Genomic DNA, 17,567 nt, shown 5'->3' on the forward strand with positions numbered 1-17,567 from the left:
CATTCGCTTAAAATACTACCTCTACAATTCTTACCCAAGACATCTCCGCTGCAGGGTGTGTGATGTACCTACACTTCAACACAAAGGACGAAGCCTACGTGTCATCTGTAGTCGATTGCAAAAGAGTTTGGATATTTTTTCTTCATACTTGTAAAAATGGAAGATTTCTCCTAATGCTTGCAAAACTCAACTAATAATATTCCCACATAAACCAAAAGCTCTTTATTTGAAACCTTCAAGTAGACATGTTGTCTCGATGAGAGGGGTTTCAATAAATTGGTCAGATGAAGTTAAGTATCGAGGGCTCATGCTAGATAAGAATTTATTAACCAGAGTGAAATAAAACGCGTGTTTCGCAGTAGGCACAAGAATAACGAATGACATTTTATTTGACGTTCGATACACAGCTAATCAGGGTTATGGTAATTCAATTGATATTTACCCAGTTACACTGTTATCATCCCCCCTCAATTAATTACCCCAAGCACGTCTCTGACTTTATGAAATCTTGGCGAAGCCAGCCTCTTCGTCATTACATCTGCCACTTGATCCTCGGTCGCCAGATATTTCAACTCTACTGTCCCTTTCTGAACTAGTTCTCGCACAAAAAAGTTTTGAATTTCGACGTGCTTCATTCGCTTATGTTTACGTGGCTCCACCGTGACCGCAAAACAAGGTTGGTTATCCTCGTAAACGGTAATCGGTTCTACTACCTTTACTCCAACAGAATTCAGCACATTCACGATCCACACTGTTACCTATGTGATAGGTCACAATTCAGATTTGCTTTTTTGTATTTTTTCTTTTTGTTTTGTATATATATTTTTCTTCTTTTTTTGTAAATATTCATATTTTGTTTATATTTTCATAATTTTGTAAATACTCGTAAATTTGTAAATAATTATGCTTTAACCCTAGTTTAAATGTAAATATCTGAATATGTAAATACAATCCCTTTCCCCCTATCCTTCGATACCAGTTACCCTTAATATAACCAATGAATTAAAAAAATAAATGAAATAAAACCAATTTGTAAATATAAATAATTTAAATTTGAATTTGAAATCCTCCTATAAATCCTCTGGTATCGCCATTCCCTCCTTATGCACAAAAACATGGCGCGAGATACCAACCATACGGAAGCAAAACTCTCCCGGGAAATGTTCCGTATCCATGGCTACTGCTTCGTCATGATTTCGAATGGGGAATTTTGCATATAAGGCGATGCAAGAGGAGCCAAAGCATCTTTTTCGGTAACAAAATTCCGACAGTTAAAATCGTCCGTTACTTTCAACTTTTCTCGCATTCCATAGGAACAAAATTCCTACAAGTATTTGTCGTGAGTGATCAAGCGACGCAACCGTTAATTATCATTGGTGCCAAGTGTTTAACGGAGTGGTTGAAGATACCGAGAAGTGCCCGAGTGGTTTGAACGAAGCATCGGTGGTATTGAAGAGCGGCTGGAGAAATCCCTAGCTAGGACGCTAATAGGACGAATTCTACCTAATCCGTCCGTAGCTAGAATCATCGCCTCCCCGGACCCGACCCGGCAGTCGACTTCGAGCTGAAAGGTAGACGAATCGGTCTTCGACAGGTCCTAAAGTCGAATAACCCAGCAACCGCTGTGGTCAGGTGATATTTAACTTGTGCATCCTTTACTTCCCTCAAAACTCCCTCACAATATTGTATATATTAAATAAATTAATGATTTGAAATTTGAATTTGAAAATACAGTGTTAAAGCTAAATTATTTATTTTACGTGCAATTCCCTTCCCCCCTTTAGTGGTGACAGAATTGAAGTCGCGAAACAAGTGTGGGTTGTGAGTCCGCCCCAGTAGTGATTCTCCCGGATAGACCCTGAGAGGGCTTAAATGTTAATAGTTCAGCAAATTATTAGTTTTTTGAATTGAAGTTTTTTAAAGTTTTTTCTTAGTGTTAATTTCCTTAGTTTTCTAGTGTAGTTCCTTTTTTCTTATTATTTTTCTTGAATTAAATGAATTAGTAGAATTAGTAACCTAAAAGTAACAATTGGCGCCCAACGTAAATTAGTGTGTGAACAAAAAAGTTTCTACTTTAACTCTAAATTAGAACCTTTTTTGAATTGTGCTCCGGGAGAATCCAAAATCGAAAAATTTCAATTTCGTTCCAATTTCTTTCATAATTAGAATTACTAAATTGTGCTTTCAAATTGCAAAATCGATTGTGTTAGAACAAAACCATTTCGGATGATGATAATAGCTTTTTTTCCTTTGTTCATTGAACAATTAAGTGTCATTCTATAGCTCATTGTTTCAGTCCTGAATAGAATTATTTTTATTTAAATAACGTGTGAATTGATTTTGTGTTGAATAGAATTTCTTTTGTGAATTGATTGTGTAGTGAATTGAATGTCTTTTGTGAATTGAATCTATTGTTTGAATTTCTTCTTTTGTGAATTTCTTTTTCTGCATTTGATGAATTGTTTCCTTTTTATTATTTTGTGAATTGATCTTATGGCAATGGCTACGTTTTCTACCTTCATGTTTGACTATTCGCAGTTATGTGCAAGACAACCGAATATGAGTGCGGATGAGAAAACTGTTTTGGAGTCTTTGTTATTTCGAGTCAAAGAGCTTGAAAGTAAACTGGCTGAAAATAGCGAAGTAGAATCAAAAGTGCAAATCTCAGTTGCCGACGGCAGTGTGTCAAGCATTTCCACATCTAGTTCTGTTGAACCTGAACTGGCAATCGACATGCAACAAGCCTATATGAATCCACCGACGGTGATTGATTCTAATTCTTCGAACGAAACAATTCACTCAAATGCATTCCAGAATTTATCAAACATGTCATCACAGCCTGAGTACAACAAGTTACGATCACCGTTATTGTCTTACAGGCTAAATACGCAGTGTAGCCCAAAATTAAGGAACAGTGGTTATATGTTCAATCTTAGGCAAAAGTCATTCCATCCTTTGTTTATTCAGAAATCAACACCCCAATTGCCTATACCATACTCATTCGACTCTAAATTTCATTCTGTAAAACCCACTCTTACCGCTAATCATGCGAAAAGATCATCATCATACGAATACCTTTTCGATTCGTATCATCCCCCACCTGAAGACAGATGCTTCAATTGTGGCAAACATAGCCACCCTGTAGGAAATTGCGAGCACTCATCGTACATTTTGTGCGCAGATTGTGTCTCTGCCAATCGCAATACGGCATCAATTCATTAATAGTGCGTTAAATCGCAGCTTCAACATAAACTCAACCAACATAACGAACATATACTCACACGAACATGACACCAATCAATTAGCCATAAATCAATGTCGGCAAACCCAACTTAACAATCAGCGAAATAAATTAATAAAATTCTGATTTATCAATGACTAATGTCTGAGATATTTCTCTTCGCAATAAAAAAAAACTAAACTCACTAGAATTTCTTTTCTGTTCATTTTTATTTTTTCTAATATTACATTCATTCACTGCTGCCGTATAATGTTCTGAACGCAACGAAATTATTTATCGTCGCACCTGAAAAGAAATGAAAAAGATTAAATAAAATTTATATCCACGCATACCTCTATATAAAATCGATGCGTCTGACCTTAACTTTTTCCTGCAAACTGTTGGGAAACCGTGAGAATAGTGAGAAATCTTCACGGTTCGCGGTGTTTCAACTCGTATTTCGGGCGAAATGTAAACATACTTTGACATTTCACACCCACACAAGAGCCTTCTTTATTTAGTCGACATACACAGGGCTGAGTAAAAGGCTTTTTCAACCTGGTATGGTCGACATTCGCTGTAGTCATTAAAAGCCCCTCATGTTGCTTGCAATTTTTTCTCGCATGCGAGAGAGTATAGAAGCAGCATTGAGATCGGTTCATTAAATTCAAGTTTCGCAGAAAGATCACCAGTTCTCTTAGAATAAGAGACGCTAGAGTGATCTAAAAAACTACTATATATTAAGGGCGCCCTAAAATAATGTGTTTTAATAGTAGTAAATTAGAATGAATGTGATTATTGAATGGGAAAGTGGAATGAATGGAATGGCTGAAAATTACGAATGGGAATGAGTGGAAATGAAATGATTGAGTGGCTTTATGAATGTTTGTTGAATGAGATGTGTGAATGTGAGTATTTGAAAATAAAATCTGGTCCAAGAGAAATCTTGTGACGTCATTAAAAAAAAAGGGAAGTAATCATTGTTTTTTTTTCTCATTTAGTGTTAGTAAATTAGTTCTAAGTTATTTTGTCAACGAATGTTGACAGGAAAATAATTAATTTAGGTCTTGTTCAGTGGGTTCTGTGAGTGGCCAAATGCGAGCTTTTCTGACGAAATATGGTTTTGTAAATTCGAGCATCTCAATTGCAGTTTGTAGATCACAATTTAATAATTCTAATTAATCCTCGGGACAAATCACCTGTCCAGATCATGGCGACATAGAAGTACGTATTCAACTAGATAGTGAGCCTCACTATTTCAAATTCACGTAATTAAGAGCAACAGCACTTGACGCTCAGGAACAATCATTGCTTTCAATTAAATTGAATTTGAAATAGCAGAGAACTACTAGTTGAATAGGTCTTCATAGTTGACCAAATCTCGACACGCAGATCCCTCTACCTAAAAGAAAGACCTTAGAAGCTCCGGCTCTTTTCCTTCAAGCGACCAGAGAGGATTGCTATATTTCTGTTCATAGCAGGCTCACTCTTCCAAATTCAAGTGATTTTGAGGAACAGCACTTGCCGCAAAGGAACAATCATTGCTCCAAATCAATATGAATTTCGAAGAGAAGAGAACTATGTACAGAATAAACGGCAGTTTTATCCACATAGTAGCTCGAAGAAGAAAAATCGGATATTGAAAGTTTTTGACAAAGATGAATTCCGCGACAACCAGGCTCACTCTTCCAATTTTATATGATTCCTCGGAACAGCACTTGCCGTCCAGGATCAATCATTGCGAAGAATCAACTAAAATTGGCAGAGCAGAGAGTTGTGTAGCGAAACTTATAGTTGGACGCCTGGGAATCCTATAGTAGGAGGCAGAGAACAAAAACCGGATTCATGCAAAAGCAGGCTCATTCTTCCAAATTTAGGTGATTTCGAGCAACAGCACTTGCCGCATAGGATCAATCATTGCACCAAATCAATTAAATCTGGAAGAAGAGAGAACTTTTGCTTGAACTTTTTTTTCGTAATCTGATAACTCGATTATAGAGAGCTCCATAATAATAAAAAAAAAACTTCGTTTTTTTTTCTACCCGATCCGGGATAATTGTTACCTATGTGATAGGTCACAATTCAGATTTGCTTTTTTGTATTTTTTCTTTTTGTTTTGTATATATATTTTTCTTCTTTTTTTGTAAATATTCATATTTTGTTTATATTTTCATAATTTTGTAAATACTCGTAAATTTGTAAATAATTATGCTTTAACCCTAGTTTAAATGTAAATATCTGAATATGTAAATACAATCCCTTTCCCCCTATCCTTCGATACCAGTTACCCTTAATATAACCAATGAATTAAAAAAATAAATGAAATAAAACCAATTTGTAAATATAAATAATTTAAATTTGAATTTGAAATCCTCCTATAAATCCTCTGGTATCGCCATTCCCTCCTTATGCACAAAAACATGGCGCGAGATACCAACCATACGGAAGCAAAACTCTCCCGGGAAATGTTCCGTATCCATGGCTACTGCTTCGTCATGATTTCGAATGGGGAATTTTGCATATAAGGCGATGCAAGAGGAGCCAAAGCATCTTTTTCGGTAACAAAATTCCGACAGTTAAAATCGTCCGTTACTTTCAACTTTTCTCGCATTCCATAGGAACAAAATTCCTACAAGTATTTGTCGTGAGTGATCAAGCGACGCAACCGTTAATTATCATTGGTGCCAAGTGTTTAACGGAGTGGTTGAAGATACCGAGAAGTGCCCGAGTGGTTTGAACGAAGCATCGGTGGTATTGAAGAGCGGCTGGAGAAATCCCTAGCTAGGACGCTAATAGGACGAATTCTACCTAATCCGTCCGTAGCTAGAATCATCGCCTCCCCGGACCCGACCCGGCAGTCGACTTCGAGCTGAAAGGTAGACGAATCGGTCTTCGACAGGTCCTAAAGTCGAATAACCCAGCAACCGCTGTGGTCAGGTGATATTTAACTTGTGCATCCTTTACTTCCCTCAAAACTCCCTCACAATATTGTATATATTAAATAAATTAATGATTTGAAATTTGAATTTGAAAATACAGTGTTAAAGCTAAATTATTTATTTTACGTGCAATTCCCTTCCCCCCTTTAGTGGTGACAGAATTGAAGTCGCGAAACAAGTGTGGGTTGTGAGTCCGCCCCAGTAGTGATTCTCCCGGATAGACCCTGAGAGGGCTTAAATGTTAATAGTTCAGCAAATTATTAGTTTTTTGAATTGAAGTTTTTTAAAGTTTTTTCTTAGTGTTAATTTCCTTAGTTTTCTAGTGTAGTTCCTTTTTTCTTATTATTTTTCTTGAATTAAATGAATTAGTAGAATTAGTAACCTAAAAGTAACAACACGACTTCGCAGCTGGCCTGACACAAGGCCATCAGCTCTGCTTCCGTGGTCGATAAGGCCACAGACGATTGTTTCTTGGTCGCCCACGTCACCGTTGATCCATACAGCTTGACCGATACCGAATACCGATACCGGATACCGAACGTCGATCATTGGGATCATTCCCCCAATCCGCGTCCGCGTACGCTTCCAACATCTCCGCTGATTCGGCTCGACGATATAACAGCTTGTAATTCATAGTACCTTTCAAGTACCTCAATATCCGTTTGAGGTGCACCCAGTGTTCTTCGGTTGCACCGCACTGAAATCCAGCGAAGTAGCTCACTGCCGCACAGATGTCCGGTCTCGAAGTCAGCATTAGGTACATGAGGCACCCTATGAGCTCCCTGTACGGCTTGTCTGTAGTCTGCTCCTTATTGCCTTTCATTAAGTTCAGGTGCGGCTCCATTGGAATGGGCGACGGTTTGCAACAGTCCATTCCGAACCGCTCTAGCACGCTCTGGATGTACGCCTTCTGGTCTATGGTCATCGTTCCCGCTAGCCGATCTCGCTGAATGTTCAACCCGAGAAAACTCTTCACTTCCTGTAGATCCGTCATCTCGAACTCGGTTGAAAACCGCTTCTTGATTCCGACAATCGCCTTCTCCGAGTTACTCACGATCAGAATATCGTCCACGTAAATAACCACAAAGACGATCACTCCATCACACGACCACTGGTACAGACAGATATCATACTCGCTGCGTTTGAATCCTAGTTTGCACATAAAGTCGTGAAACCGTTGGTTCCAATTCCGGGAAGCTTGCTTTAAACCGTATATAGCCTTCCGGAGTCTGCAAACCAGGGTTTTCCCCCTTTCAAACCCAGCGGGTTGACGCATAAAAATTTCCTCATCAAGCGAGCCATTCAGGAAGGCACATTTGACGTCCATCTGATGAACGTGCCAGCCTCTTTGGTTCGCCATCGCTAGAAGAATCCGGAGCGTCGCCATTTTCACCACAGGGGAGTAGGTGGCAGTATAGTCGAATCCCGGCCGCTGCGTAAAGCCACGTGCAACCAATCTGGCTTTATACCGCTCCACCTCGCCTTCACTGTTCCGCTTTACCTTAAATACCCACTTGCTGTCAATCACCTTCTTGCCAGCGGGTAATTCAACAAGTTGCTAGGTATCATTCTTCTCAAGTGATTCCAGTTCGTCCTTGATGGCACTCTTCCACGACAGCCAGTCACCTCTCTGTTTGAGTTCTTCCACATCAGTCGGAATGTTATCAAGAAACTCTTCGGCACTCAAAGCAAACGCACTGTGCCAACTCGGTGGGACTATGTTCCTACCACTACTTCGAACACTGTTATCTACTACCGGACCACCCGAGGCACCGCCGGAATTTTCTCTTCCACTATCGTCATTGTCATCGTCCGAGAAAAAGTTTTCCGAATCACTTCCTAGCTCTGTATCACTTTCTCCTAGTCTTAGTGCTGGTTCACAATTTTCGTCAGCAACCTGATCCTTGATAACCACCTTATCGTTTTCGCTTGTCTTCTTACCAGACTTCACCGTACACAGACGCAACTCATCCTCGTTGAATATTACGTCACGGCCCACGAAAACCTTGGTTCCGTTCCACAATCGGAAACCATTCGGAGCGTACCCTACAAAGCTTACCTTTTCGCTCTTGGCATCGAGCTTTTTGCGCAAATGCTTCGGAACGTGAATGTAGCAGTCACTACCAAAGACACGCAAATTCGCAACATCCGGCTTATGACCATTCCAGGCCTCGTACGGTGTCACATCTCCGGCAACCGCAGCACAAGGGCTCCGATTCATCAAATACACAGCGGTGTACACAGCTTCATCCCACAGGCACTTCGGAAGGCCACTCGCTTGCAGCATCGCTCTGGCCTTTTCTTCGATGGTACGATTGAGCCGCTCGCTCACGCCGTTTTGCTCTGGCGTATAGGGCACCGTTTTCTCCATCCGAATACCCTTGCTGCGACAGAACTCCTTTACTGCTCGGCCAGAATACTCACCCCCATTATCCGTTCTGAGGCGAGAAATCTTCGAGCCGAAATGAGCACTGGCCATGGCCTCATATTCCTTAAGACAGTCAAGCACTTGGTCCTTTGTTTTCATCAAATACACTACCGAAACATGAGTATAATCATCCGTGAACGACACGAAATACTCATTTCCGTCCCACGACACTGGCGTTATCTTCCCGCATACGTCACTGTGTACGATCTCGAGCGGACGCGACGCGCGCTTCGAATCACTACGCGGTTTGAACGGTTCGCGGGTTTGTTTCGCGGTGATACACGGTTCACACAGTAGCTTCTCGTTTTTCTCACCGGCATCCACGATTTTCATGCCCTCCACAATTCTCTTGTTCACTAGCTTCAGCAGGTTTTCATTACCGAGATGGCCGAAACGTTGGTGCCACAGTTCCAGATGCTTGTTCACTCTACCGGTCACCAACGCACTGGATGACACACTCCCATTCCGCACCTTCACACACTCGAAGTCCATACCGTAAAGCCTGCCGTGTTGTCGGCCGGTAGCCACCACTTAATTGTCAGCTTCTACCGTCACGCGCCCCCCGAAAAAAATCACTTTCTTACCAGAGTTTTCGAGGCGCCTCAGCGACAACAAGTTCAGCGACAATTCCGGAATGTAGAGAACGTCTTCGATCCGGATTTCAATTTCGCTTCCTCCCACAACCGCACAAGCAGTGATACGTCCTTTATATTGAGCAATCATGTTCACTCCACTTTTGGCAGTTTGAATCACTACCGGCTTAATTTTCTCCAAATAATCGAAAAGTGCCTTGTTGTTCGACATATGTTCGGATGCACCACTGTCCAAATACCACTTTGAACCCGCCACCGCACTAGCCGCAACAACATTCGATCGACTGTCCGCCGCAATAAACGAAACCGCTTTCGTACCGACGTTCGCGTTTTGCATCGCACTTTTCTTCGCTTGCTTCGGAAATACTGGTTTGTTTTCACCACTTTTGGGGCACTGCGCCTTTTTATGTCCCGGCTGCCCACAACCAAAACACTTGAATTTTGCGTTCTTCTTTCCCGCAAAAGCCGCTTCTTCCACTTCTTCCTGCTGCGGCCCTCTTCGCTTCGCCTCTACATCCAGGTACTTACGCCGAACGAGATCCATGGTGAGCTTTTCCGACACCGCCTCCATGGCAGTGGTGACTGCGTCGTATGACGACGGCATTGTCAACATCAGATGACAAATGACGTCTTCCTCGTCCATCTGAGCACCGGCACCTTTGATCTCGCGGACCAACTTATCAAAGCGGAGAAAGTGGTCCTGAAGCCGATCGTTTTCCTGGTACCGCATCGAGAGGAGCTGCCGCTTCAGCAGGAAACGATTTTTGATGCTCTTCCTTTCGAACACATCATGAAGTCCGTCCCAAATTTGTTTCGGACTCTGTTTATCTTTGATGTATTCGAGATGACTGTCAGCTATGGACCAATGCATGAGTTCACTAATTTGACGTTTGAGCGGTGCCGAATTCACTGATTTCTATGGTAACATAAATAACACGGCATCGCTAAAACGTCAGAAAGTGAACTCGTGCATTGATCCATCGCTTGGATGAACACCGAGCGGCACTTGTTGTCCTGCTTTATTCGCGTTCTCTGTTTCGCCTCCTTCACCGCCTTCACGTCTGCCGCATCCGTGCCCGGAATGATCCAGAAATCTTCATCCTCCGCCGCTACCTCAACGCACCGTAACACTTCCAGCTGCTGGAGATATGCTTTCATACGGAAGCACCAGTTGTTAAATCCGGTCCCATCGAACGGCTTAATCCGGAGACTTCTGGCTTCTTCATCCATTTCAACACTTTTCGCGGAACTTTATCGAAAAAAACGCGGTTATGCTGGGACCATCGGGAATAACACCTTTTACTGCGGGCCGTGTTTACAAAAAATGAACTATTTCGTTGTGCATTCATCCACTTCATGTTCATCCGGTGAACATTCGTCGTCCGGATGTTGGTCCGGGTGTCATTTTATGTAAACATTGCCCGCATTTAGAGCAGAAAAGAAAAAGAAAGTCGAGGATAAAAGAAGACCGTGGATAAGTCCATTAACCAGAGTGAAATAAAACGCGTGTTTCGCAGTAGGCACAAGAACAACGAATGACATTTTATTTGACGTTCGATACACAGCTAATCAGGGTTATGGTAATTCAATTGATATTTACCCAGTTACACTGTTATCAGAATTTAACTTTCAAAAAATACCTTTAAGGGTATTCAAGCCAAATGTAATAAATATTTAAAATGTCTCTATCCCCTTATTAATAGAAAATCAAAACTTTGTCTTAAGAACAAGCTTTTGATATTCAAACAAATTTTCAGGCCAGCCATGTTGTATGCTGTACCAATATGGACTAGCTGTTGTAATACCAGGAAAAAAGCTCTGCAGAGAATTCAAAATAAAATTTTGAAAATGATTCTGAAGCTTCCTTCCTGGTATAGTACCAATGGATTGAATAGAATATCCAATGTTGAAAAATTGGAACAAATGTCAAATAAAATCATTAATAATTTTACGCAAAAATCGTTGCAATCTTCTATTGCCTCGATTAATGCGTTATATGTTTAGGTTAAGTTAGGTTAAGTATATTGAAAGCGTTTTTTTTTTCTCTTATAAGCAGGTGAAATCAACTCACCCGTAAAAAATCCGAACTGCTACGGCAAATGAAATGTAACATGTTGTTAACAAAATGTTAAAAAAATCTTAAATTTGTTTTACCAAATTAGGATGATAGTGTTGTCTAATTACACAGAACACCTAGATATAAGAAATGCATGTAATGTTTGAAATGATACTATTAAACTAAAAAAAAATAATAAAAAATGCGATAACACAAAATAATTAAAGGACGCTTAGCAACCATTATCAATATCACCGCTAACCTAGCAAAGAAAAGTGATCTTTGTCTTCGCCTTACTTGTAGAAAATCTTACCGCATTTGATATTTGCATTTCAAATGCACACAGCAATATATGTCTGGCCAAAGTCAGTGATACTGCGTGCGTTTAGAGTCGATTAATGTTTACAGCCTCACCATCTATACCATCAACGACGTATCGTATGAACTTTTAAGACATCGTATCCGTTCCGATTTCACAAACTCACGTCGCATTGAAAACGCCAAGAGCTTCATCGTTATGCTGTTGAACGCTTCATGCTGATTCACGTCACTATTGCCACCAAACTGTGTTCTTCTGTCTCATTAACATCAATGCAATGATCTCAATTTCCCAGATCCTAGCTTCTAAGTCATTGATTTAACTTGTTTTTTTTTTGTAAATGTAGTTGTAGTTTGCACTAAATTGTTAATGGATTAGTTTGACTACACTTCCTTAGAAGAGAATTATTTCTCACTGGAAGTGTGCTCTCATTGTATTTACATGGATGAAAAGTAGAGCAGGTTTTATGCCTCTGGGAAAAGAGGTTCGACACACTGAAATGAATTTTGGTGTAGAAACTACTGAATCCATGGTAAAATTAAGAACTGCACCAAAGATTTTCAACCGACTACAGTAATCTGTTAACTCTACCAAAACATTGTCAACATTACTACTCAAGAAAATATATTCTGTTTATTTAACCACAGTTGTAGTATTAATGACTAGAAACATTCTAGATTTGACAAGTATGGCATTATACTTTTGACCACATTGTGTTGTACGGTGGGTGTCACGGATCGAAATACAATGCTGTGTAGTCGAAGTTACTATTGACATAGTCACATTTAATGCACTGCTCAGTGATTTTTACCAGATTATAGTAAACTTAACAGATTTTTGTAGTCGGTTGAAAATCATTGGTGCTGTTCTTAATCCTACCATGGATTCGGTAGATTATAAACAAAATTTGTTTGCGTGCAGGGACCTCACTGCCATAGACTTTTCCCTGTTCCAAATAAATAAATAAACAAAAAAATAACACCTAAAGATGACATCAGAAGAGCTGGTGTGCAGAGGAACGGTTGCAGACAAGCTGTCCTAACTCTTAGTACTGTCACAGATAAACAGACGTATCACTGACGAAATTTCCATCGATCACTCATTCAACGATCATTTCAAATTCGCTGTTACAAATTTTACAACCAATAAGGCAATCCATGAGACAGCTGTGATCAGTTGCTTTTTTTTTTTGTTTACCATGTGCTTTTGACGTTTCGCGATCGGAGTGACTTTCGATTACAAAGAAAAATGTAAAGCTCTGATAACACTCGCATGATTTGTTTACTCTTTCATTTCGGTTACATTCACACTTTTAGCTGTCAGTCCTATCATGAAAAGTCCTCATGGATAGCCTTATTCTTTGCGTTTGACGTTTCACACTACCGCCATCTGCCGGTCTTGTTGCACGAAACACCTTTTCGTGCAACATGCTCACCAGAGGATGATGGTGTAAACTGGGCGATGGATTTTGAAGAAATTTGTTCTAAGTGTTTCGTCTGTTAGTCTGTGGTACAGTCCTAGCGACGGTCATCAATGAATCACATAAAAATGCTTTTATAATCATTACACTGCAACCCTTTATTTTCTTACCATCGATTTGGCTATCTTACCTCATGTTTTTTCAGTTTCAGAGATATAAATGTTAGTATTCCTTGGCCAGATTCTGAATTCCAAAAACCCTGGCAATATTAGTATATAATTGATATCTCCTGCGAGCAAGCTCGCTGCCCGGTTTCTCCAAGGCTCCATTAATCGCATCAGTTGTTAGTCCAAAATTGTTGTTCCGGGGTCCTCCCTTGGGCCGGACAATCGTCTCCCAGAACCAGATCGAAACGCGCATCGATAACTCCAAATCATCGAAAACCATATTGGGTTCATCGACAAGCCGCTCATCTCCGAAGATCGCCAATGAAGCAGCCCTGTAGTTGTAATCGTGGGTCAGCTGAATGAAGCCTCGGCCATAGTAAGGAACGTAGCTTTGACCTGCTCCCTTGTTCCATTCTTCACGATGAACAAATCCGCCACTTTCGTGAATCACTTGCGCCAGGAACATAGCTATCTCGTTGCTATTGTTGGTCATATCATTGATCTGGTTGACGATAATGGTGCCAAGACTGCTGCTGACTTCAGAGTATCCGCAAGCGGCCAAGGCATCGTTCAATTGTTTCCTCGTCAGCATGGTTGAATATCACTCTTCCGACACTTAGTTTGTAATTAGAACTGGATTGCTGCTGGCTACCAGGGGCTGAATTTATATTTTAGAACCAGGGGGGTGACATAAGCCAATAATTACCAACCCAAAATTAATTCAACAGGGCGTCCTGTGTTCTTGTTTTGATTGTTTTGGGAGGGATAAAGCATATGTTTTTATGGGTAAGAGACATTAATGATACCTCGCTGATGCGTAAAACAAGAAACGAAATGATGACATAATGAAATACGGCACTAGCAGCGTATGAGCCGTATAAGCCATTTTACGAGACGTTCGAATGACGTTTTCTGGCGGGCCGCTCATTGTTGTTGTTCAAAAAACTAGCATGATATCTGAATGGCGCTGGTCACATTTTTGTTGCCGATGACTTCCCCGTCTCTTTCAGCGCATGTTTCTGCCCGGTTTACATGTATTACAGGTAACGTAGATGAAAAATATATTCCCTGCCTAGTGATTTAAATTTTACATTCGAACATTAAAAACTGTGTTGCATTGCCACCAGCGCCATGATTGAATATGCTCCTTCCAAATGTAGCGCTAGAAGAAACGTAAATAAATCGGCCCGCCAGAAACTTTCAAAGCTGGTAAACAAACGGAAACCATATGATTCGAAACGTCTCATAAAAGGCGGCGTACATTTATTACGTAACGCTAAAATTGAAAATTTTTGACACCCTCCCCCCCCCTCCGTAACGCTTTTTGTATGAAAAATTTTAAATTTTTGTATGAGCCGTAACGCTTGAGCCTACTTCCCCCCTCCCCCTTGAGCGTTACGTAATTTGCGGATGCCGCCAAATGGCTTATACTCGAAAATCAGGAGCTAGTTTAGGGCAAACCGACCAGAAAGTGGGTATCAAAACGTGCCAACACGAAGTTGAGAAGCGCCAGAATGTATGAAGAATGGCAGTTGCGTTAAAATGCCTTTAAACAAGAGTGACGTCATGTTCCTATTTTGACAGGTCTCCCGCTAATTGGAACGCGGATTTTATGGATATGACAGTTCGCCGCTGTTCCAATTTCGACATTGACGCCATTCTTATCTAAATCCACTCTGAGCCGTGTCAGTCCCCTGCTTAGAACACTGCCGTCGTCGAAGCATATCGCTGCTCACGGTGTCTCTGTGGAGTGGCTTTATAGGATTAATAGGTAAGTCTGAAATTTCAACTTAAAAAATAGGCTTTTTTTAATATTGTGTGAAGTATTTATGGATAACTAATTTCAAACCGACATGTGTCTGTATATATGTGTATGTATGTATGAATGTATGCATGCATGTATGTACGTATGCATATATATGGATGTAATTTGTGTATGTAAGAATATTTGTAATTACATGCAATACTAAAATTTCACAGAAAAAATAAAGAACTTTGGGGCATACGGACAAGTGCGGCAACACTGCTTTTTATAATAACGACAAAATATATTTTTTCTTTGAGTTCAACAATATGCTCCCTTATGATTCTAAATACAATGATCAAAATATGATAAAAGGTTGTTGTGGCATTGCAACGCAAAAGGTAATTAATTCTACATACAAATTTCAGTTTGGTTGGAATCTATACTTATTGGGCAAATATATGTAGATGCAACATCAGCAACAAAACCATAATGACAATCCTAAAAGGTAGTGGTTTCTGAAGAAAAAAGAATTGACCAACATACACATAAAACCATTTTTTCAAACCCACCTTTTCTTAAATACGTTCTAAACTGCAAAACCATTCATATTGCATATTGCAATATCAAATTATTTCAGATTTATGCATAAAAAAATGAAAAACAAGAACATCAAAAAACAAATTCCGGATAATCGAATCACGGATAATCGAGTCCGACCTGTACCATGATAACACATATTTCGTACAGAATGTAGACAAAACTAACAAATTGACTAGTAGAGAGCTCAGCATGTGATAAACCTTATTATAAGGTGTCGTATTCTTTCAAAATAAAAACATTTTTTTTTTCATGGCGTCACCAGCGGTTATGCATTTTTTCATTTTATTTTTTTTTTTTTCACTCCGAGCAAACTGAACGCAAACCGTCCGCGTCAAAATTCGTTATTAGACTGAGGAGCATGCGCAACGACATCGACCAGTCCTACTGCGACGCACACCCCTCACTTTTCCTCCTTCACTTTGCTTCATTCCATCCTATGCAGTACCCGCGTCGTAGCAGTACTACCGCATGGAGTATCTCAACATAATCGTTTCAACAAACCATGTATAGTGGTTATCACGCCCAATGGTATGGGTGCCCTAGTGTAGATGTAGTTGTGAACCTTAGAGGAAAACAATATGCACTCAGTCTCGAAAAACACCCAGAAACCGGGTGTAAATTTTTCAAATTGGGTAATATTTCCATATGCATTTTGATGAGTCTGGAAAGCGTGTGCAAGTTTCTTTGAGGAAAACAAAAACAAACTGTGTATGACGAGCGTATGCTAGTCTACGTGTGTTCAAATGTCACTAAGCTCTATAATCATATACACGGAGAACCGAAACAACTCAAATTTAAGTCTTTTTCACTCATCTTGACAGCTAATTGGAATGATTCAAAATTGAGTTGTTTGCAAAGTACCTAATTATGAGTCATTCCACTAATACATTGAATTGAGTGATTTTAACTGTTTTACAAAGACTGTATTTTGGATTAAAAGTACCCAATAGCGAGAGTTGTGCAGAAGCTGATTTTTTAAAATAATTAAATAGGTGATTTCTGTATGTTGTTAATTATTCCCTACACATATATACAACACTGACAAACTACACTTTATTTGCTCTCAAATAAAACTGTACAAAAAATATGTCCAACAGTCTTGATTAAATGCACAGTTGTGCAAATCTGCTCCAGGTAATCCGTGTGCTTCCGTTGTTTAGGGACTACCGGCAGGACATTCCTTCTTTACGTCCATCGTTCGGAGGCTGTAATGCTGGGAAAATTGAGGTTAAATATATCGTGGCGTAGATAAAATGAAATAACAAACTTACCAATGATCACTCCATACTGATCCCTAAATGATCCTTGCATGCCAGGGTGGCAGTCTCGGTTTTGACCCATCTGTTGAATATCGATGATTAAGTGGTTATAATGGGAATTTAATTGATAAAATAGTTAAAAAAAATACGTACCCGGATCGCACCTGCATTCAACCGACGACCAAACCTACTATAACGCAAAAATAAAATTTTCATCCAAAACTAAGTACTGTATCAATACTTGCGTTTGGATACTTTCTCAGAATGCGAAACAAAACAAAATAAAAATTGAACGGTTTCAGAAACAACATCTATCAAACAACTCAAAAATAAGTAGTTTCAAATGTACCTCAAGTTTAAGTTAAAAGTACTTAAAAGTCAGAAGAAAATAATATCCAAAACAGTAGTGTTGGAAAGATACTTCATTTTGAGTACTTTTTATCTTATGTTTGAGTTGTTTCGGTTCTCCGTGTATGAATCTAACTATTTCCAATAATTTGCACTATTACAAGTCTTACTCTCTTCGTTTTATCTTGTCAATCGTTTCTTCTTGGACTTTATTTATATTAAAGATCTTTTAATATTATATACATTATTGATATTGAAACTGTCCTTGCGAGGACTTAATTAATTTAATGGTAATACCTTATTATTGTGTTTCGTAAATTATTTAACTGCAAATTGTACAATTTATAATAAATCACTAGAATATTTTATAAAAATACTATAATAAACATGATCATGATCATATGCGTCAGTAAAACTGTCGTATTTATATCAGACTTTTATTTGTGATCATATAATTTCAATTAAACAAAA

At 39.5% G+C, this 17,567-nt stretch overlaps 1 protein-coding gene and 1 long non-coding RNA gene across 2 annotated transcripts; both read right to left on the reverse strand.

Moving 5' to 3' along the window:
• Positions 1–13,107: 13,107 nt before the first annotated feature.
• Positions 13,108–13,862, reverse strand: LOC5577552 (acidic endochitinase SP2). The gene has a single exon (XM_001663374.2). It carries the CDS (start codon positions 13,732–13,734, stop codon positions 13,198–13,200), a length of 537 nt encoding a protein of 178 aa, XP_001663424.2. The 5' UTR covers positions 13,735–13,862; the 3' UTR covers positions 13,108–13,197.
• A 2,669-nt stretch (positions 13,863–16,531) lies between these two features.
• On the reverse strand, positions 16,532–17,219 carry LOC110674388. The gene is made up of 3 exons (XR_002498818.1): positions 16,902–17,219; positions 16,761–16,830; positions 16,532–16,702 (listed from the first exon to the last, which is right to left on the reverse strand). It is a non-coding gene; the product is annotated as an uncharacterized LOC110674388 (long non-coding RNA).
• Between the last annotated feature and the right edge of the window lie 348 nt (positions 17,220–17,567).

The sequence above is a fragment of the Aedes aegypti genome, chromosome 1 (genome assembly GCF_002204515.2).
Source record: "Aedes aegypti strain LVP_AGWG chromosome 1, AaegL5.0 Primary Assembly, whole genome shotgun sequence".
NCBI lineage: Eukaryota > Metazoa > Arthropoda > Insecta > Diptera > Culicidae > Aedes > Aedes aegypti.